The sequence below is a fragment of the Gobio gobio genome (assembly GCF_949357685.1).
Source record: "Gobio gobio genome assembly, chromosome: 15".
Lineage (NCBI taxonomy): Eukaryota > Metazoa > Chordata > Actinopteri > Cypriniformes > Gobionidae > Gobio > Gobio gobio.
The window spans coordinates 7,662,695-7,687,590 of NC_137108.1; the positions used below are offsets into that span (position 1 = coordinate 7,662,695).

The 24,896-nt window shown below is 42.5% G+C and overlaps 1 protein-coding gene across 1 annotated transcript in view; it reads right to left on the reverse strand.

The window, feature by feature from the left end:
* The window catches only part of LOC307138065 (GTPase IMAP family member 8-like), a 43,179-nt gene continuing 18,283 nt past the window's right edge, over nt 1-24,896 (reverse strand). Inside the window, exons 4-7 of the mRNA XM_079836183.1 lie at nt 4,343-5,017; nt 3,320-3,385; nt 2,133-2,801; nt 1-1,937 (exon numbers count right to left, since the gene is read on the reverse strand). Of these exons, the coding sequence (XP_079692309.1) occupies nt 136-1,937; nt 2,133-2,801; nt 3,320-3,385; nt 4,343-5,017 (3,212 nt within the window). The 3' untranslated portion in view covers nt 1-135. The remainder of the gene's footprint in view (nt 1,938-2,132; nt 2,802-3,319; nt 3,386-4,342; nt 5,018-24,896) is intronic.

Below are 24,896 nucleotides of genomic sequence, written 5' to 3' on the forward strand. Positions count from 1 at the left end.
AATTATTGTTGTTTAGTAGGCCTACTTCTATGAGAGAAGAGGAAGCTGTTGTGGGAACCACGACTTTCATAGTTTCTTTTTTCTAACCTTAATCAGGTCAGGTCATAAATCTAGTAAAAATAAAAGGTGATTATCCTACAGTAATATACACTGTTTCTCATACTTCTTCTTCAGCTCATCAACCTCTTTTTGATGTTTCTCTTCTATTGCTCTCATTTTTTCCTTCAGATTTATCTCTTTTTGCTTTGAGAGTTCACTCAGTACACCGTACCCCGTTTCATGCTCATGGCACTCTTTTTTGTGGTGTAGCTTCAGCTCCTGCATCTCTAAATCATGCTTCAACATGAGAGCATGAAAGTCTTTGGTATATTTCTCTCTGAATTCATTCAGTTCCTCTGCTTGTTTTCGGGCCTCGTCTTCATACTTTTTCTTCATTTCTTTCAATCTGTTTTTATACTCGTCCTCCATCTCTTTTCGTTCTCTCTCCTCCTGTTCTCGTCTGGCTTGATCTTCTCTCTTTCTCTTCTCCTCCTCCTCTTTGCGCTCTCGTTCAAACACTTCTTGAAGCTTATTCAGTTTCTCTCTTTCCTCTTCCCTTCTCTTCTTCTCCTCTTCCACTCTTTTATCCCACTCCTCTTTCCACACTTTTTCCCATTCCTGTTTTTGTTTTCTCATCTCTATTTTGCTGTTCTCATACTCTTTCTCTATTCTCTCTCTTTCTTTACACTCCTTCTCAGTCCTCTCTTTCTCTTTTTCTTCTCTTTCTCTTTTGTCATGCTCAAATTCTTCGATCATTTTCTTTTCTTTCAGCTCCCATCCACTCCTCTCCTCTGTAAGTCTTTTCTGGTATTCTTCCTCATGTTCTCTCTTCAGTCTCTCTTTGTGAAGTTCCTCCTTTTCTTTCCTCTCTCTCATATACTTCTCTCTAAATTCCTGGTCTCTCTTTTGTCTTTCTTCCTCTAATTTCATTCGTTTGTCTTCTATTTTTTGCCATTCCTTTTCCCAGTGCTCCTTTTTACTCTCCTCTTCAATTCGTCTTTGCTCTTCAGCTTTTTGTCTTTCTTTCTTCTCCTCCTCTTCTTGCTCAACTCTTTTCTTAAGTTCATCTTGCAAGAACTCTTCCTTGATTTTGAGTTGCTCCTCTCTAACTTTCCTCTCTCTCTCCATTAGCTCTCTTTGTTCTGCAATTCCTCTCTCCATCTCTGCTAACTCCTTCTTGTGCTTGTCTTTTATACGTTTTTTCTCTCTCTCCATTTCCTCCTCCTTTTCTTTTAATATTTTGTACATTTCCTGTTTTATGGCAGCCTCTGCTTCTTTGAACATCTCATTGGTGTAACATCCTCCTCCATTTTTCTCCACCATGCTGTTGATTTTCTCCAGTAAGACAACGACTTGTTTAGATTTGTCTTCTTTTTTTTTATTGACAATGACATGGTATCTTTCCCCACAATCTCTGATCAGCTTCTTCATTTGTGAATCAGCACCTTCCAGGTACCTCTCAATTGTCTGATCTTCCAGCTGATCACCATGGGTGAATATTATGATGCTAAACATCCCAGCATTTTTCCCAAAAGTCTCTTTGATTAGATTTAGAGTTTCCATTTCTTCCGGTGTGAGTCTTCCGATTCTAAGCACCAGCAGGAACACATGAGGTCCGGGAGAGAGGAGAGTGATGCACTTCAGAATCTCTTCCTTCACTTCATCATTTGATAGGTTTGTGTCAAATAGGCCTGGAGTATCAACAACAGCCACTGGAGTTCCATTAACAAACCCCTCTTCTTTCTGACACGAGGATGTCACTGATTTTAAACTGCACTCTGAATGAAATGCTTCTTTGTTGAGTATGGTGTTTCCTGTAGCACTTTTTCCACTTCCAGTTTTGCCAACAAGCACAATTCTCAGGCAGTTTGTGCTCGATCTCTCCCTCGCATTCTCAGCTGGGGTGGGGAGAGGAGAAAAGTGACTACACAGAGGCACAAACGGCACAAACTTACTCTTTTCTAATTTCATAATACAACATTAATTTAAATATATATATAAAATTCTTACGTGACGTTAGATCAGAAGAAATTAAGTTAAATAGAAAAATGTAATCAATAATCTTAGATGTTTAGAGAATAAAGTTGTCTTACCTGTTTGTCCGATCTTCTTTAACTCTCTTATTTCACTCTCTATTTCCTTATTTCTGGCATTCAGTTGAATTCTCTTCTCCAGCTGTGCCTCCACAAATGTGGCATAAGTATACATGTTCATAATAGAATCAATCTTCTGCAGCAGTTCTGAGAGCTGCTCACTTTCAGGTTCTTGATTAATACGAAGTGTGTGGTATTTGTTCCCACATTTCTGAACAATGTCCTGAATATCTTTGTTTCCTTGAATGAAATCAGTGACTTTGTCCCGCCTGTTTCCTTCCCATATGTACAAGATCATTACATGATCCCAGAACTTCCCATCAGCTGTGTCAAATATGTCACTGATTACACCAAGTTCTCCTTTATCATTATCAGTGAGAGGATCGACAGGAAGGACCAGGAGAAATGTGTGTATGTTGAATGAACACATAGACAGAGCACAGTATGCCTCCTCCAGCACATCCTTATGAGAGAGAGTCGTATTGTATAGTTCTGGCATTTCCACCAGAGTGACTCGACGTCCACATACTACTCCCTCTCTCTTCACACATTTATGAACAGCTTTAGGTTCAGTTGCTGCCTGGCCCAGTATTGAGTTTGATGCAGAAATCTTTCCACTGCTACTCCTTCCAAACAGCACCAGATTGATATTCTGAGTACTAAACATGTCTGCAGATAATGAAACAAGTAAAGGTTGTGTTACTATGTATAGATGGTATGTTGTATAACTCGATATAGGTTTTGGTCTCAAGACCTTTTTTTGAAAGGTTTTTACTCTGTCTCGTTTTTATTTCAATACCGGTCAAGACACAACTGCGGGGATATCATTAAATTGCTGGAGCGTTGTTTGATTTATTTGTTAACATCATTATCTGATTGGATGTAAAACATTTCCTGCTTCAAATGCAATCAATAACTTTTTTTTTTAAATTTGATTTATTTTGTTACTGCTGTGCCAGGTCAGCAATCAATGAGGAATAGTGTAAAAAATGAATACAAATGGCCACAAAATTCAAGTCATGCTTGTGAGATTTTGATTTTTATATTATGACATGATATAATTAAGGAACATCACAAGAGCAAGAAAGCTGTTTCCACCTCAAGCATATACTGAATGTGTCAGAAGTTTTAAATGAATGTTGCGTTGAGTAAAGAACTGATCTCATGATAATAAGTAGCTTACTTACTCTCTACATCCGTGCTCTGATGTGAAGGTTTCAGCCATGACAAAAACTGTTGTTTCGTCTTAGGGGCTGGAGGGGAAAATTCAGCGTCATCAAAAGCATGTTTATAGTATCAAAAAATCACATTGAACAAATATGAAAACTGAATTTGAGCAAATGGGAATCCTGTGTTGTACTTGCTTTTACATTCATCCTAGACAGATGAGCACAGGGAAATAGTAGGGGAGAGCGCTTTTAGACTTTCTTAGTTTATGCAAATCCACTTGGGGTTCAGAGTATTTATTTTTTCCCACATTAATTTCCCACATGTCTAGTACAATTATGTGGTTTTGTTTAATTAATACTGTGTATACTTTTTTCTTGATTTACCACGAAAGAATGGAAGTGAAATGTGACAACATGCCCCATAGGTGGGGGTACATTGTAACATGACCAAATGACAGCTTAAAATTTTATCTGATATAATCAAAAAACTATCCAAGACAAACTCAAATATTTTTTCAATAAAATACAATTATTAACTTTTTAAAATAAAATAATGCCCTTTTTTTAATCATTTAAAATATACTAATGTTTGACAACAAACACATCGCTAAATACAGCTAAACAGCAGTTAAAAACATAGCTAATTACGAGCTATAGGCAAAACAAGTGAAAAATCTATTTTTATTGAATTTGAGGTTTTCACAAAAAATGAATTCATTAAGCTCTCGTCTAGTGATCCCAATGCTCCAAATAGTAATTAAGCATCTAAAATGACAGAATTACCACGCAAACATTATCTGTTGTCCTAATTGAACGTTTGGTTAACTGTTGGGGAAAAACATCTGATGTGTAACATTATATTAGATCCATGCATTTCAGTAGGTCTTTATATATATATATATATATATATATATATATATATATATATATATATATATATATATATATATATATATATATATATATAGAGAGAGAGAGAGAGAGAGAGAGAGAGAGAGAGAGAGAGAGAATTATAGATAGATTGATTTAAAAAAAACTTACAGAATTTCTCAAATTCTCCTCTCTGTTTCACCATTTCGACCATTTTGTTCTCATTATGAGGCTGAGGCTCAGATGATGTTGAAGGAATGTCAGGTGGAAAGTCAAAGTAAATCTCCAGGTTAAGATGCCTTCCCTGGTTCTTTCCCTCCAAGGTCTTGATTTTCTCAAATAGCTCTGAATGCACGCTACCCAGTAAAAATGTATTCTTTCCTTCAGATTTGTAGTACTTCCATCCTTCTCTGAGTAATATATTAACAGCTTCACTCTCCATCGGGCTGCTGAAAGAATCAGTAGATTTTATCGGCCTCATTAACACTACAATGGTATGGTTTAGTGCGTGGTCTGACCAAGATTTCATGGTCTCCATCATATCTCTGTTTTTCTCAATGAGGACTGGATGCACAATCAGCAGAAGCACATGTGGACCTGGAGTGGATAAGTTCTCACAAACTTGCAGTGCCTGATACATTTCTGTTTGAGGAACCTGTCTGTCAAACAGATTTGGTGTGATGATCACAGATATGCGTTGAGTCTCAATGGATCCTCTGGCTCTCTCGGGACACTGCTGAAGGGTGGGAGCATTTTTTTCAAATGCATTTCGTCCCAATAGAAAATTTCCCACTGCGCATTTTTCATGCCAGTTATCCCCCAGAATCCAAATTCTTACTTCAGACACTAGAATTAAAGATAAATAGTAATACCAAATTAATACGTCAATTGTTTGTGTTAATCTTATCATGGACAGCAGAACCTATACCAAATGGGGGAACTGCCCCCTCAGACCAGAGCCAATGATTTTGTATGAGCTATAAATATAATTTTTTAAAATAATATAATTCATACTTTCGCATTTTATTTGTCTTATCCCAGCAGGCATAGTACGTCAATGTGACGTCAGGAAGATGCTGGATTAGTTGGAGTCAGTCAGACGTCATATTTTGGTTGAAAATTAAAGTCGAGTCTAAACCCAACGTTTGTTTGACATCACGCTTCAACGTCAGACAGACATTGAATTTTGGTTGGAATAAAAAATATAATAAAATCGTAAAAAAGGGTGAAATGTATGAGCAGAGGAGGATTAAACAACTCCATAAACAGCATTACCAGCTTCACGCATTACTAACCAGATTCACTTTATTTATGTCAGACGACTACACACGGTCTTATTGAGAATTAACAGAGGTTTTGTTGATGATGTTTTATTGGAAATAATAGTTTCGTTTGAAGTCACGTTATGGTGATCAGTGTTTGCTTTAGTTGGGCAGTTTGACTCTTGACCTTTTAACATAAGTTTTTTCTCTGGCTGATGTAACTGTGTTTGTTATGGCAAGAAAAGCAAGAGAAAATGTGATCAGATGATATTGTCTATGAAAAAGATATGATCATCGTATAGTGGTATATTTCACTGATGTCATCCTATCTAATATTTTGATACATGATCATTTTATATTATTAATTATAGCAAGCCTGTAATTCTACTTTGTCCACTAAACATTTTGATCTCCAGCATCTATTAGACTCACTCAGACATCAATAATCAGCATATCAATCTCAACAAGGGTGACTTGCTTAATGCCACAATGCAGTTTTGTATGATGCACCCATAATGCATTCATACACTATTTTTTTAATGTCTGTGTGTATCTTCAAACTTTTTGGAGCACGATTTCCCAGATTAGAACACTGCTGGACAATCACTGGACTATTACAATCAATTATGAGAAATTAATAACATGATATCTAAACAAATAATAGACTCTGAATATGATCAGTGAATCAAACACTACATGATGATCATATCTTTATCATCACCAAATAGCTGAAATCATCTGAACACAATTTCACTTGCAGTTCTTGCCATAAAAAACACAGTTACAACAGCAAGAGAAAAACGTCCGGTTACGTATGTAACCCTCGTTCCCTGAGGAGGGAACGGAGACGTACGTTAGTGACTAACGAATGGGGGTTTCGCTTAGAAGCCAATCATCTTCATCGTATTCAACAGCGCCCAATGGCAGTGCCAATGCCATGGGCATGCGGAATTTGCATGCGTAACTCCGCCCCACCTCGTGGGTATATAAGGAAGTACGCTGCGAACATCGCATTATGTTACTGCTGCAGGAGCCAAGACTGAACTCCTCGCGTTCCAGGCAGCACAGCTGACGTGGCTAAGGAAACGTACGTCTCCGTTCCCTCCTCAGGGAACGAGGGTTACATACGTAACCGGACGTTCCCTTTCGTTCAGTCACTACGACGTACGTTAGTGACTAACGAATGGGGGAACCTGTAAAATAGCGCCACTCAGCTGTCATCCAGTGCCCTGCGTAAGTGTGAGATCCCGCCACTTAAGGCCCTAGGACTCCCACTTATCACAGGATTACCAAGGTACACTGGGAAGCATATCCCAGTGAGGGAATGCCAAGGTGCCTACCGTAGGGAGGACTTAGAGAATACACATATGACCCGCTGAGGGTTGCATATGGAAGATCTCTAGGGTACCAGCCGAAGGTGGATTTTTAACCCTAGGGGTGGCAGGGACTTGCCAAGGGAAAGACACCTGCTCACTGAGGAGGCTTACGGTGGGAATACTCGTGTGGGGGTCGCCAGAGGGGAACCATGCACACGGAGCACCTGGCCGGACATGAGGGTCTGGGCTCGAAAGGGCAGACTGAACTGATGTCGGCGTCGACAGTGCTGGAGGAGCTCAGGGCTCTCGGGGAGCTCACCTGAGGAAAATATCGCACGTATCCAGTCATGGGAGTGGAATGGCGAGCAAGCGAAGACACCTGAGCGTGGTCCATTACCGGCCCCTCGGGGGGGCGAGTACAAAGTCGGACACTGGCTCCACTCGGAGATTGTAGAATCTGGCGAATGTGTTGGGTGTCGCCCAGCCTGCAGCTCTGCAGATGTCTGTTAGCGAGGCGCCATGCGCTAGAGCCCAAGAGGAGGCCACACTCCGGGTGGAGTGTGCCCTCACACCAAGGGGACATGGTCGACCTTGCTGCTGGTAAGCCAAAACAATGGTGTCCACCACCCAGTGAGACAACCTCTGCTTTGAGAGAGCACTTCCCTTCCGCTCTCCACCATAACAGACAAAGAGCTGGTCTGAGGTCCTGAAACACTGCGTCATGTCTACGTAGGCGCGGAGAGCGCGTACTGGACAGAGCAATGCCAAGGCTGGGTCTGCCTCCTCCAAAGGCAGCGCTTGCAGGTTCACCACCTGATCTCGGAACGGAGTGGTAGGAACCTTGGGCACATATCCGGGCTGGGGTCTCAGGATCACGTGAGAGTTAGCCGGCCCGAACTCAAGGCACGCTTCGTCAACCGAAAATGCTTGCAGGTCCCCGACCCTCTTAAGCGAGGCCAATGCGGTCAGCAGAGCCGTCTTCATAGACAAGAACTTAATCTCGGCCGACCGCAAAGGCTCAAAGGGAGGCCTCTGCAGAGCACTTAAGACTACTGAGAGGTCCCAAGAGGGAACGAGAGGAGAGCGAGGAGGATTCAGTCTCCTCGCTCCCCTCAGGAACCTGATGACCAGGTCGTGCTGACTTACCTTTTTGTCTCCCAGGAGATCGTGGTAGGCAGATATTGCGGCCACGTACACTTTCAGGGTGGAGGGAGACAGCCTTCGCTCCACCCCCTCCTGGAGAAACGATAGCACGGACCCGATCGGGCATTTCCAGGGGTCTTCTTGGCGGGAAGAGCACCATGTGACGAAGAGGTTCCACTTCAACGCGTAGAGACGTCGTGTAGACTCAGCTCTAGCGGAAGTGATGGTAGCGACCACCGCAGGTGGAAGGCTACTCAAACCTGCCGTGTCCCGTCCAGAAGCCACACGTGGAGCTTCCAGAACGCTGGACGCGGGTGCCAAAAGGTGCCCCGTCTCTGAGTCAGAAGGTCTGGTCTCAGAGGGATAGGCCAGGGAGGGGCTGTCGCAAGGAGTAAGAGTTCTGGGAACCAGGTCTGGCCGTGCCAAAGCGGGGCGACCAAGACGACCTGCTCCTTGTCCTCCCTGATCTTGCACAGTACCCGTGCAAGAAGGCTCACTGGGGGAAACGCATACTTGCGTAGCCCGGACGGCCAGCTGTGCGCCAGTGCATCCGTGCCGAGGGTGCCCTCGGTCAGGGAATAATACAGGGAGCAATGGGAAGAGTCCTGGGAGGCAAACAGATCTACCTGTGCGTCGCCGAACCGTTCCCATATCAGCTGGATCGTCTGGGGGTGGAGTCTCCACTCTCCGGGGAGAGGCTGAAACCGTGACAGCTCGTCGGCTGCACAGTTCAGGTCTCCAGGGATGTGGACAGCACGAAGGGACCTCAGGCGCTTCTGACTCCACAAAACGAGATGGCGGGCGAGTTGAGACATACGGTGGGAGCGTAGACCGCCCTGGTGGTTGATGTACGCTACTACGGCCGTGTTGTCTGTCCTGACTAGCACATGTTGACCCTTCAGCAACGCTCGGAAGCGGTGCAGGGCGAACCGTACAGCCAGTAACTCGAGGCAATTGACATGCAGAAGGCGCTGGGGTCCTGTCCAGGAGCCCGCGGCTGCTTGTCCATTGCACATGGCACCCCAGCCCGTGGATGATGCATCTGTTGTCACAACAACATGCCTGGAAGCTCGTTCTAAGGACACTCCGGTCCGTAGAAACTTGAGGTTCGACCACGGGGTGAGTGTCTGTAAGCAGGCCCGAGTCACTAGTACCCGGAGCGTGCCAGACCGCCATGCCCATCTCGGGACTCGATCGCGTAGCCAGTGCTGAAGCGGTCTCATATGAAGCAATCCGAGCGGCGTTACCGCGGCTGCAGATGCCATATGCCCCAGGAGCCTCTGAAAATGTTTCAGTGGAACCGCACTCTGGCCCTCGACTTGTCGAAGGGCAGTCAGCAGAGACTGCGCGCGCTCGCTCGAAAGCTGCGCGCACATGGCGACCGAGTCGATATCCATACCGAGAAAAGAGATCCTCTGCGCGGGGCAAAGTTTGCTCTTCTCCCAGTTGACCCGAAGGCCCAGACGGGCTAGGTGATGGAGCACCAGATCTCTGTGTCCGCAAACCTGCTCTCGAGAGGGACCCAGTATGAGCCAGTCGTCGAGGTAGTTCAGGATGCGGACCCCGTGCTGCCGAAGGGGCGCAAGGGCTGCCTCGGCAATCTTCGTAAAGACGCGAGGGGACAGAGATAGCCCGAATGGTAGAACTGCGTACTGATATGCCCGCCCCTCGAAAGCAAACCATAGGAACGGTCTGTGTCGAGGCAAAATGGAGACATGGAAGTAGGCGTCCTTCAGGTCGATCGCTGCAAACCAATCGTGTGGACGAACGCATTCGAAAAGGCGTTTCGCTGTCAACATCTTGAACGGAAACCGGTGAAGGTAACGGTTCAGGATGCGCAGGTCCAGGATTGGCCGTAGCCCACCGGTCTTTTTGGGTACAATGAAGTACGGGCTGTAAAACCCGCAATTCATCTCGGCTGGAGGGACAGGTTCGATCGCACCCTTCGCCAGTAGGGTGGCAATCTCCGCTCGCATGACGGGGGCGTTGGCCCCGATCATGGTGGAACGGACTCCCTGGAAGCAGGGAGGAACCCGTGCGAACTGAATCGCATAGCCGCGCCTGACGGTCCGCTCGACCCAGCGGGACAGCCCTGGAAGCTGAAGCCAGACATCCAGAAACTGCACCAGCGGGGTCATACGGTGTACAGACGTACCCGGTGTGGGCTTGCAGCGATGCAGCGTCACCGGCCCGGACATGGGAGGCTGTGGGGCGTCCCGGTGCGGGGGCACGGTTGACAGCTGCGTCCTGACAGAGGAGACCAGGGAAGGACCAGCGTTCCACTGGGGTCTGCTCTGCCAGGAGGCTGGCGACAGAGTGGGATGCGAGTGGCGGGACCCGTGGGTGGCGCGCACCGTCATCACCGGACTCTGTGGGCTCAGGGATGGGAGTGTTAATTCTTTCTTTGACCAACATAGGGTGCTGCTGACCCGGGGGCCAGCAGCTGAACAAAGGATTCTCCCCCGGCCCTCCACCGGGGGAAGGAGTGGTCCTGCTACCATCTCCTTGAAAGAATTTCCCATCCCTGAGCCGTCCGTCTCAGGAGCGCCGCTTGGCCTGGCGTTTAGCGGGGCGCGGGGCGGCCTGAGGGGACTTGGACGCCTTCCTACGGCTTCCTCCGCGACCCGGCCCGGGTGAAGGCTGCTGCTTGGACCGGGTGGGAGGGGCGGGAGCCTTAGGAGGGCGTCCTCGGCGTGGAGCAGACTGAGTTGACTGCGCCGGCGGCGGGGTGGAGGCAGCAGCTGGCCGCCGGGGCAGTACGTGCTTAATAGCCTCAGTCTGCTTCTGGGCGATTGAGAACTGTTGGGCGAAGTCCTCAACCGCCCCGCCGAAGAGGCCGGCCTGGGATATGGGGGCATCGAGGAACCGGGTTCGCTCGGTGTCCCGCATATCGGCCAGGTTCAGCCACAGGTGACGCTCCTGGACCACATTTGTGGACATCACTTGACCCAGGGAGCGTGCGGTCACCTTCGTCGCCCGGAGAGCGAGGTCGGTGGCGGCACGCAGCTCATTTAAGAGCCCCGGATCAACTCCACCCTCGTGCATGTCCTTGAGGATCCTGGCCTGGTAGACCTGGAGGATCGCCATGGCATGCAGCGAAGCGGCAGCCTGCCCCGCGGCTCTGTGCGATTTCGACACCAAGGTTGATGTGAATCGACAGGCTTTGGAGGGGTGCTTAGGATCACCACGCCAGGTTGAAGCGCTCTGAGGACACAGTTGCATCGCAACAGAACGTTCAACTGGAGGGACCCCAGTGTACCCTTTAGCTGCCGCCCCATCGAGGACGGAGAAGGCGGAGGAAGTCAGTGAACGGTCACGGGAAGACAACGGGGACTTCCAGGACCGCGTGAGTTCCTCATGCAGCTCGGGAAAGAAAGGTATTGAGGGCAAGGACTGACGGGTGTCAGCGCGAGCCCCCAAAAACCAATCATCGAGCCTTGAGCGTTCGGGACAGGGTGGAGGGTTCCACTCGATCCCTAAACTCGCGGCTGCCCGAGACAACATGGCTGTCAGCTCTGGATCTGACTCGGGCAATGCTGGCACGCCCGAGGGCGGCAGCACAGCCGAGTCATCATCTCCAGAGGACTCGAGCCCACCTTGTGATGCGGTGATCGACATCGCATCCTCCTCTGGAGCGCCAAATGAGATGCGCGGGGGGGCCGGAGCCGGCCCCGCGATCTGCATCTGAACACTCGCGGGTTGCAATGTGCAAGACGGGGGTGTGGCCCGAGGCATGAGCGTCGGGGCTTTGTTCCACACCGTAACCGTCAAGTCACCCTGACCACCAGCCGAAGTACTGGGCCTCTGGGACTCAGTAGATCGGGGTGTGGTAGAGGGGACTCTCACTTCAGTACGAAGGTCATGGAGTCTTGACCGCAACATTGCGATGGTCATGTTCCCGCAGTGAGAACATGACTCATCCGCGAACGCTGTCTGAGCATGCTGAAAGCCCAAACATATCAGACAGTGTTCGTGCCCATCAGAAGAGGAAAGCAACCGACCACACCCAGAAGTACACGGGCGAGACATCCTGAAAAGGACGCGTCACGTGTAAGCTCTTTTATGAGAGGAAGCCTCGCAGAGAACGCCGAAGCGCCCAGGGACCACACACCAGCTGTCTAGCGGACCACTGCGCAGATCAGCAGGCAGGCAGTATGATGATCACTGGAACGCGCCGTAACACCAACGCCTCTGGAAAGCTGCTCGTCTCGAAAGCTGTCGATGACTCAGATCAGGCTTGTAGGAGTGAAGAGATCCTCTTGGCTCCAAAGCAGAAACATAATGCGATGTTCGCAGCGTACTTCCTTATATACCCACGAGGTGGGGCGGAGTTACGCATGCAAATTCCGCATGCCCATGGCATTGGCACTGCCATTGGGCGCTGTTGAATACGATGAAGATGATTGGCTTCTAAGCGAAACCCCCATTCGTTAGTCACTAACGTACGTCGTAGTGACTGAACGAAAGGGAACTAACGTTAAGAGGTCAAGAGTCAAACTGCCCAACTAAAGCAAACACTGATCACCATAATATGACTTCAAACTAAACATTTTCAACAAAACATTAACATCTAAAATTCTGTTAATTCTCAATAAGAATTTCTGTAGACGTCTGACAGAAATAAAGTCAATCTGGTTAGCAATAAGTGAAGCTGGTAATAAGTGTACTTTTTCAACCAAAATTTTACGTCTGCCCAACGTTGGAGCTTGAAGTCAAACAAACGTTGGATTTAGACGTCAAGCCAATTTTCATTTTAAACCAAAATCCAAGGTCTGACTGAGGTTGGAGTCTACATCCTGTGCCTGCTGGGACTCTTATCTCTTATCATTTTAGTGTAGAATGAGTAAAGCTGATTTGTTTTTAGGATGACAAAAAATGTAAAAGCTAAATTTTTAGGCTGATTCATTTTTTTAGGCTGTTCTACCTCAGTAGTCTTAACAGTGCTCGTCAATGTCAAAATGATCGAGATGGCCAATCAAATCAAAGAAGGCGGGTACTGTCACAACGCAATGAGAGTTTGTGGAAAGATGTAAGTAGATGTAAGTATTAGACAACTGCTTTATGATAGAAATGCCCAGCTACCGACAGTAATAGACTATCTAATGTTGCAAACTACTCAACTTTTTATGAAATTTCACTGTTTTGAATTGAAAAAAATTCAATCATGATTCATGTAATTAAAAAAAGTTGCATTTTCTAAAAAATCCCTTTTAATCCTTTAATTATTAAAATCCTTTATTATTATTATTATTATTATTATTATTATTATTATTATTATTTATAACAATATAAATTATAGGCTACCCCAAGGTGCCCCCCCAAGCCCAAAAGTGAAACTCCGTCTATGCGTACACTCTGCTTATTACAAATATAGGGACGTGCATCAGCACACACACATTTTTAAATATGAAAAGTTAAAGGATTAAAATGTAAAAGATTCTTATTGTGTACATAAATATAAAACTGCCCACGTTATATTCTTAGGAAGCTTTGGCGGAATCCGGCTTGCCCTGTAGATGATCCGTTTCCTTGCTAAAGAAGCGTTCAGTTGTTCTGCTTGCAAATTCCGCCATGTAAATAGCGAAATCTGAGCAACTGGCTTTTAAAGGGATTGGGAGATGAGACTCTGATTGGTTTATTGCACCGTGATAGGTTACCACCTGTGCAATAAGTCCATTCGTGAAATTTCCTCACTACTAAATATTCCACGGTCAACTGTTAGTGGTATTATAACAAAGTGGAAGCAATTGACCTATCGGTAAGCCCCTCCCCTCGAACGCAGATGAGCCAATGGCAGTTGAGTAGGTGACATCTTAGGGTGTCAGCGCCATAGAGAAACATTGGAAGATCCAAATCTCTCATCGGTTTGATGGTGTTTATGCTACAAAAATGGTAAAGCGATGTGCCTGGGGTACTGTAACCCTGATTCCAGGTCTCCTGAGAGGATATTCTGGTTGTCATGCTCACATTAAGTTACGATTAAAGTCACTGTTGACATACAAACCAAAATAACTAACAGTTCTCACGTCATGTAACAGTGTAGGTCAAAAACACATAAACGAAGGTCTACATTTTCAGTGACTCTCCATATTAAACTGGTTATATGTAAATTAATTTAATTTTACCCTGCGGTACATGAACAGTGTTGATCCTGGATGTTGTCATCTGCGATCGTGACGACCGTAACATGAGGCTTCTCCTGTTGGCATTGTGATCTGTAAACCCTCGCTTCCAAATAATCTCCCACCATATTTATTTTAAAATCTTTTATATATTTATAAAAGTCCCACTTGAATGCTCCTCGACGAGAGGCGGTCCTTCTGTGTCTCAGACTTTATTGTGATTTATTGTCTAATTTGTTTTTGTATACATTTTTGATATTTCTGTGAGTTTAGATATGTTTAAGGTCTACATCTGTTTGCCTGTTTGCCTCCTGCCTGTTTGTAGCTCTGTACAGCCTTGCTTGCGTTTGAATCTCTATTTTGATATATCTTCTTTGTTCTACTGCTAAATATAACTTACTCATCACCATACATTGTTTAAATATTGCCTATCACATTCAATTTGACATCGCTAGCTTTTAATCTAAATCACCATCACACGTTAGCATTTCGCTAGCCTGTTAGCTTGTTATCTCTGCACCCGGGTCTCCTGTTTTCTGAGTTCATTAGTTGGATTAGTAAATAGTGTCCAACAAACAATTGTGGTAAATTGGATTAATCTATAAACACGGTAAGTCATGTCATCTCCTGTCATTGTCACTTGCACCGCATGCTGCATGGTCAGTATAGGCTTCTCCGCTGGCGAACAGGGCTTCACATGTGATAAATGTAAGGAGATAGTTAGGCTGACGGAGAATACTTCAGAATTAGAAACACGCATCCATACTTTATCTGAGAGTAGTGAGGATGTAACCGCTTTAGACACCGATTTGGATGCAAATAGCTTAGTGAACTCTGTAGTACATTGTTCGGTTCCGGCTGCAGGGCCCCCACAGCAGGGAAACTGGGTAACGGTGAGATGGCATAGTCGCGGATCAAAAAATCACTTTTCCGTTCCGGTTAGAACTAGGGATGGGCATTTTTGTCAATTTCTCATTTCGATCATCGATAGGTCTCAAAAACGAGTACTCGCGGGGCATGTGCAGGGGGCGGGGCATGTGCGTCATTGAGATAATGAAAACTGTTATGAAAATGGTTGTTGACAAATACAAACGTGACATGAAAACAGGTATATGAAAACATGAACATATAAAACAAAAAAATAACTGCTAGATTATGATGCATAAATGTCTTTGAAAAAGAAACATCTTTATAAAATGACTGTCTCAAATAACCAAGTCAGTAATATTGAGCATTGCCTTTGAGCTGAAACTGTGAAATAACACCACCCTGCAGAGCTTGCTAGCTGGTTAATAAACTCAACCAAACGCACCATATATCAATATTAATATGAAGATTATTATGAACCTATTACGACATAAATCAACACAAAAGGACGTGAATGCGCACGTGAACTTCAGCGTGCTAGATTTTACAGGTGAAGGGTTTGAAACGGAACATTTTGAATGCGCTCTTCCCTTAACAACGCTGATACACGGACAACGAAAGCACACAGAAACAACATTTTATTAAAATCGTGTTCTCATTATAATGCTTTGACAGATTGACTCTGCACATCATGAACTTAATTGTATTATTCATGATCAAAGTGTTTACAGACATCACTGCGCGTTTTGGAACTCATAACGAAAAACAACTTTAAATAAACTATAGGTCTACTGTTAAAAAAATACGATAACAGTATAGCACTGCTGCATTAGTAATATCAATGATTCTGAGAAAGAAATAGCCTATCTAAAAAGAATTTGACTGTCTCTAAACCATCATGTCGAGCATGAAATATGCGTTTGAGCTGAAACTGAAGAGAATGAACAACAGCCGGTATAAAGGCAGCGCTTTGCTAGTTTATTAAGCTCAACCAAACGCTTCTTATATTAGATTAACCAGATAGACAACATAAAAGTAATCTTACAACGTGCATCTGCAGACAAGGACGCAAATGCGCACATGAACTTCACGCGCTAGTCTGAGTGTTCTCGCTAGTTTCTCTGTGGATCAGCTGATACACGGGGAACTAAACACAGATCATTTACAGCATTCTAATTTCCATCGTGTTCTCATTATAATGCTATGTAGGCTATGACAGATTGGCGCTGCACATCTTGCACTAACCATTCAATGATCACAGTGATTCCAGACATCACTGCAGTGCACGCCTCAGTTTCACTTTATTTCGCCGCGGTCTGTAGGCGTGCTGTATAACGCTAACCAATCAGACCTCCGGTACCGCGCAAAACGACGCAATAAAAAAGAGGCACTTTTTTTTTTTCAGGGCGATCATCGTTCTCATGATCGATGATCGCTGTCACGTTCGAGTACTCGATTACTCGACTACTGTTGCCCATCCCTAGTTAGAACATCAAACAGGTTCTCCCCTCTCAGTAATGCACCCGCTGAGTATCCTGTTGAAAGTGCCCTAGTCAGTGGTGATTCTACTACACGGAACGTGAAGATAGAGACACCAGCCACCATAGTCACATGTTTACCGGGAGCCAGAGCGCCTGACATCAAAACAAATTTAAAAGTGCTGGCTAAAGCTAATCGTAATTTCTCTAAGATTATTATTCACGTCGGCACTAATGATGTTCGACTTCGCCAATCGGAGATCACCAAAATTAACATTAAAGAGGTGTGTGAACTCGCTAGTACGATGTCAGAGGCTGTTTATTGTTCTGGACCGCTCCCTGTAAAAAGGAGTGATGAGATAGTTAGCAGACTATCATCACTCAATGACTGGTTGTCTAAGTGGTGTCCGCAAAATAACTGGGGGAAGTGGGGGAGTATGGAGTATGGAGTACCGCAGGGCTCAGTGCTAGGACCGTTGCTCTTCACCCTGTACATGCTACCACTGGGAGATATCATTAGGAAGCATGGCGTTAGTTTTCATTGTTATGCTGACGATACTCAGCTCTATATTTCTACATGCCCTGACGAAACTTACCATTTCACAAGTGGGGGAACCTGGGGTGGTTCCACTCTTCTCTCTAGTAATTTGGCACATAGTCTTAGAGCTAAACCTTGACTCACTAGGGCCCAGGTCAGGAAGCAGATAAACTGGCTAAACTGACCGTCTGCTAGCTGTCTCACGTCACCGGAGTCAGATAAATCCAAGCACATCGAGACTCTTTCACCCAGATATTATCATATAGAGACTGTGTCTGTTCCCCGAATTAGTAAATACAAAAAAACATCAAAACCATTCAACAGTAAAAATTGTATTGATGTCCAACAAATAAACAACAGATATAATACAGATGAACAATTGATAAAGCTTGGGTTACTGAATATTCGATCCCTTTCCCCAAAAGCGCTTATTGTTAATGATATCATTACAGATAATAATCTAGATATGCTGTGTTTGACAGAAACCTGGGTAAAACCTGATGACTAAATTACTTTAAATGAGTCCACCCCCCAAGATTATTGTTATAAACATGAGCCGCGTCTGAAAGGTAAAGGGGGAGGGGTTGCTGTAATTTATAATAATATCTTCAGTATTACTCAGAAGTCTAGTTTCAAATATAATTCCTTCGAAGTTTTGGTGCTTTATGTAACGTTATGTAGTGTACATGATAAACCCCATTTAACATTTGTGTTAGCTACTGTATACAGGCCACCAGGGCATAATACAGACTTTATCAAAGAATTTGCTGATTTTCTTTCAGAGTTAGTACTGGCCGTTAATAAAGTACTAATTGTTGGTGATTTTAATATCCATGTAGACAAAGGAAAAGACGTATTGGGATTAGCATTTAAAGACATTCTAAACTCTATTAGAGTTAGGCAACACGTGTCAAGACCCACTCATCGCCATAATCATACTTTAGACCTAATATTGTCACATGGAATAAATGTTGAAATTCTGCAGCAGAGCGATGACATCTCAGATCATTACCTAGTATCATGTACACTTAATTTAGCTAAGGCTGCAAAGCCGTCCCCTCGATTCACTGCTGGCACTAAAGATTGCTTTTTAAATAATCTTCCTCATCAGTATTATCTCCTCAGCATCCCAGCACACACACTTAAAAATCTATGAAACGTCAAATGTGTACAATGTATAACTATGCATGTTTAGTATCATTTGAAACGTGTTAGTGCCATACCTGTCAAGTATCCCGTTTTGGCCGGGAAAGTCCCGTATTTTACCCTTCTTTCCCGCCGTCCTCCCGTATTAGTATTTTCCTGTAAATCTCCCGTATTTTAACCTGCGTTATTAAAAAACAATAATACCGGAGTAAAAAAACAAAAACATTTCCAATCTGAGCTCTGTAACTAGCCTCGCGATAACTCCCATCTGCAGTAGCCTACAGTATAGGTGTCAGTTGTCGCGAGTTTAGTGTGTGAGGTCAGATGACGAGTGACAACGCGGGAAAAAAAAACAAAACAGACACGGATGATGGACGTAACGATAGAGACGGATTAAGGCACTCCTGCCAACAACAACAACAACAAAAAACCCTATTGTCAATACCGTGATCAATGGGACAGCGGATTTAATTATAAAATGTAAGTGACTTAATGTTAATTAATTGTTTATGGAACTGGCATATGAAATCAGTGTAATTTCCAGTAGTGATGGTATTCAGGAAAACAACACTCTTGTTAGTGTGATGTTGCTTAACTGTATCATATGTTATAAATATAATAACTTCACCATTTTAACCGTGTATGTTAACTGAGTTTCTTTGTATGAGTGGCGCTCATTTGTTTTCGATTTTCTCATCGAGAGGCTGCGCGAGCCTCAACAGCACAACCTTGTCAGTTCGTTTTATATTATCCACTACCGATCGCCACTTACACTAACTGAATGCAGAATCATTATTGCACTTTGGTGATTCCCTAGTTATTTTTTGTTTTGACATTTTACTCAGGATACTTGTCCGTTGGGCAAGTAAAATTATTTTTCACTCAACAAGCATTCATGTCGAGCCCTGCCCATAGCAATGCAAGTTCAGAAAGGGTATTTATGGTACGAAAGATTGTTACAGAGAATAGGATGACATTAGACAACAGAACAGTTTGTGCTCTACTCTCATGTAAAATGAACCACTGTGGCCCAGCCCACAAATACACTCCTTCCAAAACAGTCTTAAAGAATGCAAAGTCTGCAACAAATTTTTACAATAACTCACTAAAAGAGTAAAGAAAAGTTATGTGAAATGAAAAGAAAAACTGTAAAAGAAAAGCAATATGAAATGAAAAGAATGTGTAGAATCAAAATAAAATGTAACAAGCAATGTTTAATGAACAGAAAAAATGCAAATAAGCCTTTAAATAAATGCTCATCATATATAACCTTTTGTGTTTTCATTTGGGCTATAACACCTGTCTTAAAATGTAAGGGATACTGGAGCTTGGTTGGGGTGGTGGGACTGCTTGCGGTGGGCGCCGAAAAATGTCCCTTATTTTCAAATCCAAAACTTTACAGGTATGGTTAGTGCATCTGGTAAAATGGTCTCATTCATCATAGTTAATAAGAGTTTTTTAGAGCTTAGAGATATTTTACTCATGACAGTGGGTGTGGCTTTTGGAGCCATTTAGTATCTTCTTCCAATCCAGGCAAATGGGAACTTGATCCAATTTAAATTCCCTTTGTTATCATGTATTTCCATTTGAAAGAGGTTTAGGTCTGGTCTGAGTTACTTAAAGAAATACAGCAATGAGTTCGGGGTGCAATACTATTAACAAGGTTGGCCCGTAACACAGAAAACGCTCTGTGTTACGTAATATTCAAAAAGTCAGGAAATCTTTAACTCTTTAAGCTATTTCAGAGTATTTGATGTTATGTACGAATTATCTTTGAATTGATTATATAATTGGCATTATACATTTACCTGACTGTTAATAAAATTGTTACATTTTTGATCCTTTCTGAATTACTCTTTAATTATGAACTATCTCCAGTACAGAACGGTATAATTGCAACAAAGGGTTAAAACGGAATGATTAAATGCAAGATTAATTATCAAATATAAATGACTAAACAACCAATTGGCATTCTCTTCTAAATTCAACAATATGATAAATGGAGTCAGATTGAAGATATATTAGTTTTAAATCCATTCTACCCAGCTGGAGACACGAACACGCAGCGGCCTTCGAGTCGCTATCGTTACCGTTCATTGGAGCGATTTCAGCGGCCTTACACACTGTATTCAGCACAAACTGGGCTACCATAATATGTGAACATGTATGTACATGCTTGTATTTTTGAGAGAAAAATGTTTATGCATGGTTTTTGAGGAAAAAAAAAAGTGTTTTAAAATTAAGGCCTCAAAACACACAATAGATATGTGTCCACAAGACTCTTGACTAATGGGTGTATTTGCCTTGTATTTTTGCTTCAAACTGATGTGAGAATCATTGAGCCTACTCATATAAAAAAATTCCACTGTTTTAAAATGTGTAAGACAGTTTTTCTTCACAAAGCCTGTATGCAAGGATGCGGGATATCTAATGAATAATGATGGAGATAAGATGGAGAAAGAACATAGCCCGCATAATGAGCTGCATAATGAGCTGCATAATGAATGAGCTTCAGGTAGGCCTATTTGACAGAGAGCAACAGAACAAAGGACATATATTATATATTGGACTTATCTAGTAAATGCATCTTGATTTAAGAATATTTAAATATTTAGACTAGAAATAAGAGCTTTCCTCCTTTCCTGTAGCTCAAACAGTAGAGTGTGGCGCTAGCAACGGCAAGGTCATGGGTTCGATTCCCAGGGAAAGCAAAAACTGAAAAAATGTAAAATGTGTACCTTGAATGCGATGTAAGTCGCTTTGGATAAAAGCGTCTGCCAAATGCATAAATGTAATTGTAAGACAAAAATTACTAAGAGCATTTTTTTCTAAATTTTTTGTACTATTTTTTGTTTTCGAAAGTTTGTGAAAGTCTCATGCTAAAAAATTAAATAATAAATAATTAAAATTAAGATACAATTTATACAAAACAAAATTCACTGTAAAGAAAGCAATTCACTTTCTACAAAAAAAACTTTCTACCAAAACAAAACAAAACTCCAGAATCATTTATTTAGAATGTAGTCAACAAAGGCCTATTATATTTTAAATTATCATTTGATTTGACTACACTGCAAAAATGCTCTTCTTATTTAGTTGAAAATTGTACTTATCTAGTAAATGCATCTTGACTTAAGAATGTTTAAATATTTAGACTAGAAACAAGACAAAAATGACTAAGAAACGCATTTTTTATAATTTGTTTGTACTATTTTTTATGTTTTTGAAAGTAGTCTAATGCAAAAAAATAAAAACAATTTATTAAGACACTAGGCTCTTTTACAATAAACACGTTATAATCTGTCCAAAAGAGCCCAAATAAATGTTGTCTAAACAGTCTTGCATGTACAACATTTTATATTGCAGCAAGATTCATATTTAAACAGTCTTTTTGCGTTTAATATTCACAGATGCTAACAGAATAAACTTAACAGAATAAAGCCCACCTTACAATCGGCCCTGAATCCGTTGCTTTACGAAATGAACAGCTTTTTATGAGGTTTATTATTCCAGGATTATTGCTCAATAATCTGGAATTATTGCTCAATTGGAATAATCCAATTGCTCGTGTCTCAAAACGATGTAGCTGAAGTAACGTTACAGCGCTTCACTAGATGTGTTTGTATGAGTTAATGTGTGGGCATTGACGCGTGGATCGTCAGTATTTGAATCTGAAAGAGCGCACCCTCCGTGGGCGTGGTCGCATTAGCGGATAAGGAAGTGGCTCGCAGGTGACTGACATCACTCTCTTTTGAGTTTTCGATTTGGTTTACATTGTTTAAAACCTGACATTTCAACGTTTCTTTAGACATATGTCTCATGTTTGTGAGACAAGTATTCACTAAGCTAGAGTTCCTTTTCTGAAGACTATCTGAATGAACGTCTTTGAGTGAGAGGCTGCAGATCGCGCATCGTGTTTGTTTTCTTTATTTTGCAAAAACCAAAACATTTTGTTTTTAATAGAAAATAGAGACTTAGATAGAACAGATTATAATGATGTATAACACTTGCCTGAATGATAAAAAACGACGAGTTATTTGAATCTCTTTGGCACTGATAAGAAATAATGCAAGCTGATCACGCCAGCGCGACGGCCGACTCGAGAGGGTTAAAACAGCAGCCAGAAAAATGGAGCACAGCTGGAAGAAAACAAAACTAAAGGTCTTTCGTAATTTGTGGAAAGAGAGCATGATCGCATACATAAAGGCCGTAAAACTGCTAGATATGCTTATTTCTCGACTCTCTTAGATGAAAAATCAACACAACCCTAGGTATTTATTCGATACAGTAGCTAAATAAGCCAAAAAATAAAGCTTCATCTTCTGATGTTTGTAAACAGCACAGCAGTATTGACTTTATTAACTTCATTACATGTAAGATTGATAATATTAGGAAGCAAATTTTAATCATGCAGCCATCTACTACAGTGTCACTGAGGAAAAATTACACTCATTCACTGCTTTAGGAGAAGAAGAATTGGCTAAACTCGTTAAATCATCAAAACAACAACATGTATGCTCGACCCTTTACCGACTAGGCTATTAAAAGAGATGCTACCAGAGGTCATAGATCCTCTTCTTAATATCATTAATTCATCCTTGTCATTAGGATTTGTACCGAAAACTTTTAAGTTGGCTATTATTAAACCACTTATTAAAAAAACGCAACTTGATCCTACAGAATTAGTCAATTATAGACCAATCTCAAATCTACCCTTTCTGTCAAAAAATACTTGAAAAGGCAGTGTCCTCACAATTATGTTCCTTTTTAGAAAGAAATGGTATCTGTAAGGATTTCCAGTCAGGATTTAGACCGTATCATAGCACTGAGACTGCTCTCATCAGAGTTACAAATTATTTACTCTTATCATCCAATCATGGTTGTATCTCTCTATTAGTGTTACTCAATCTTAGCGCTGCATTTGATACTATCGACCACAACATTCTTTTGAATAGACTCGAAAATGATGTAGGCATTAGTGGAATTGCATTGGCATGGTTTAAATCATACCAATGCGACCGTTATCAGTTTGTAGCAGTAAATGAAGAGATGTCACACCGATCACAAGTTCAGTATGGAGTACCGCAGGGCTCAGTGCTAGGACCGTTGCTCTTCACCCTGTACATGCTACCACTGGGAGATATCATTAGGAAGCATGGCGTTAGTTTTCATTGTTATGCTGACGATACTCAGCTCTATATTTCTACATGCCCTGACGAAACTTACCATTTCACAAGATTAACGGAATGCATAGCTGATAAAAAAAATTGGATGACCAGTAATTTCCTGCAACTCAATTCAGAAAAAATAAATTTTTAATTATTGGACAAAAAAGCTCCACAAGTAGTAACCTAGAATACTGTCTAACACTTGATGGCTGCTCTGTCAAGTGCTCGTCGTCAGTGAGGAACCTGTGTGTGCTCTTTGATACCAATCTTTCTTTTGAAAGCCACGTTTCTAGCATCTGTAAAACTGCATTCTACCATCTTAAAAATATATCTAAATTACGGCACATGCTCTCAATGCAAAATGCTGAACAGTTAGTTCATGCGTTCATGACCTCTAGGCTAGATTCTTTTAATGCTCTACTGGGTGGTTGCCCTGCTCGCCTAATAAACAAACTCCAGCTGGTCCAAAACGCAGCAGCTCAAGTTCTTACTAGAACCAGGAAGTGTGATCATATTAGTCCAGTTCTGTCAACACTGCACTGGCTTCCTATTAAACATTGCATACATTTTAAAATCTTGCTTATTACTTACAAAGCACTAAATGGTTTAGCTCCCCAGTACTTGAGCGAGCTTTTAACACATTATACTCCATCACGTCTACTGCGGTCTCAAAATTCTGGCCAGTTGATAATACCAAGAATATCGAAATCAACTGCAGGCGGTCGATCTTTTTCCTATTTAGCACCTAAACTCTGGAATAGTCTTCCTAGCATTGTTCGGGAAGTAGACATACTCTGTCAGTTTAAATCTAGACAAAAAACACATCTCTTTACTATGGCATACATATAAAACACTTTTTCAATGATTAAATGACTGTTAGGCTGCATTAACTAGGTCAGCCGGAACCGGGAACACTTCCCATAACACCTGTTGTACTCGTTACATCATCAGAAGAATGGCATCTACGCTAATGTTAGTCTCTCTGTTTTATACCGAGGTTTACTGCAGTCAGCCGGATCCGGGCCGTATCCAGATCAGATGGTGGACCTGCGCCCAGAGAAGACCAACGCATGACCCTGAAGTGTCTGCAGATACCGTGTCAATTGACCTATCGGTAAGCCCCTCCCCTCGAACGCAGATGAGCCAATAGCAGTTGAGTATCAGTTGCGCTGGGACCGGAACTCGGACATCTTTAGGTGTCAGAGCCATAGAGAAACACTGGAAAATCCAAAGCTCTCATTGGTTTGATGGTGTTTATGCTACAAAAATGGCCAAATGGCCCGATGTGCCTGGGGTACTGTAACACTGACTCCAGGGATCCTGAGAGGATTTTCTGTTTGTCATACTCTCATTAAGTTACGATTAAAGTCCCTGCTAACATACAAACCGAAATAACTAACTGTTCTCACGTCGTGTAACACTGTAGGTCAAAAACACGAAGGCCTACATTTCAGTGCCTCTCCATATTAAACTGGTTATATGTAAATTAATTACATTTTAGATATGTTTAAGGTCTACATTATCTGTCCTACTAAGGAGGACTCCTATTTTGATGGGTATTATAGTCTACGGGTAACGTAGTGAAAGGAAGAACTCGCATGCAGTTTATCGGAGTTGTTTTGCAGATACAAAGTTTACCAGTTATTAACTGCACCCTCGAAAAGGCATAAGCTCTGTGTATATGT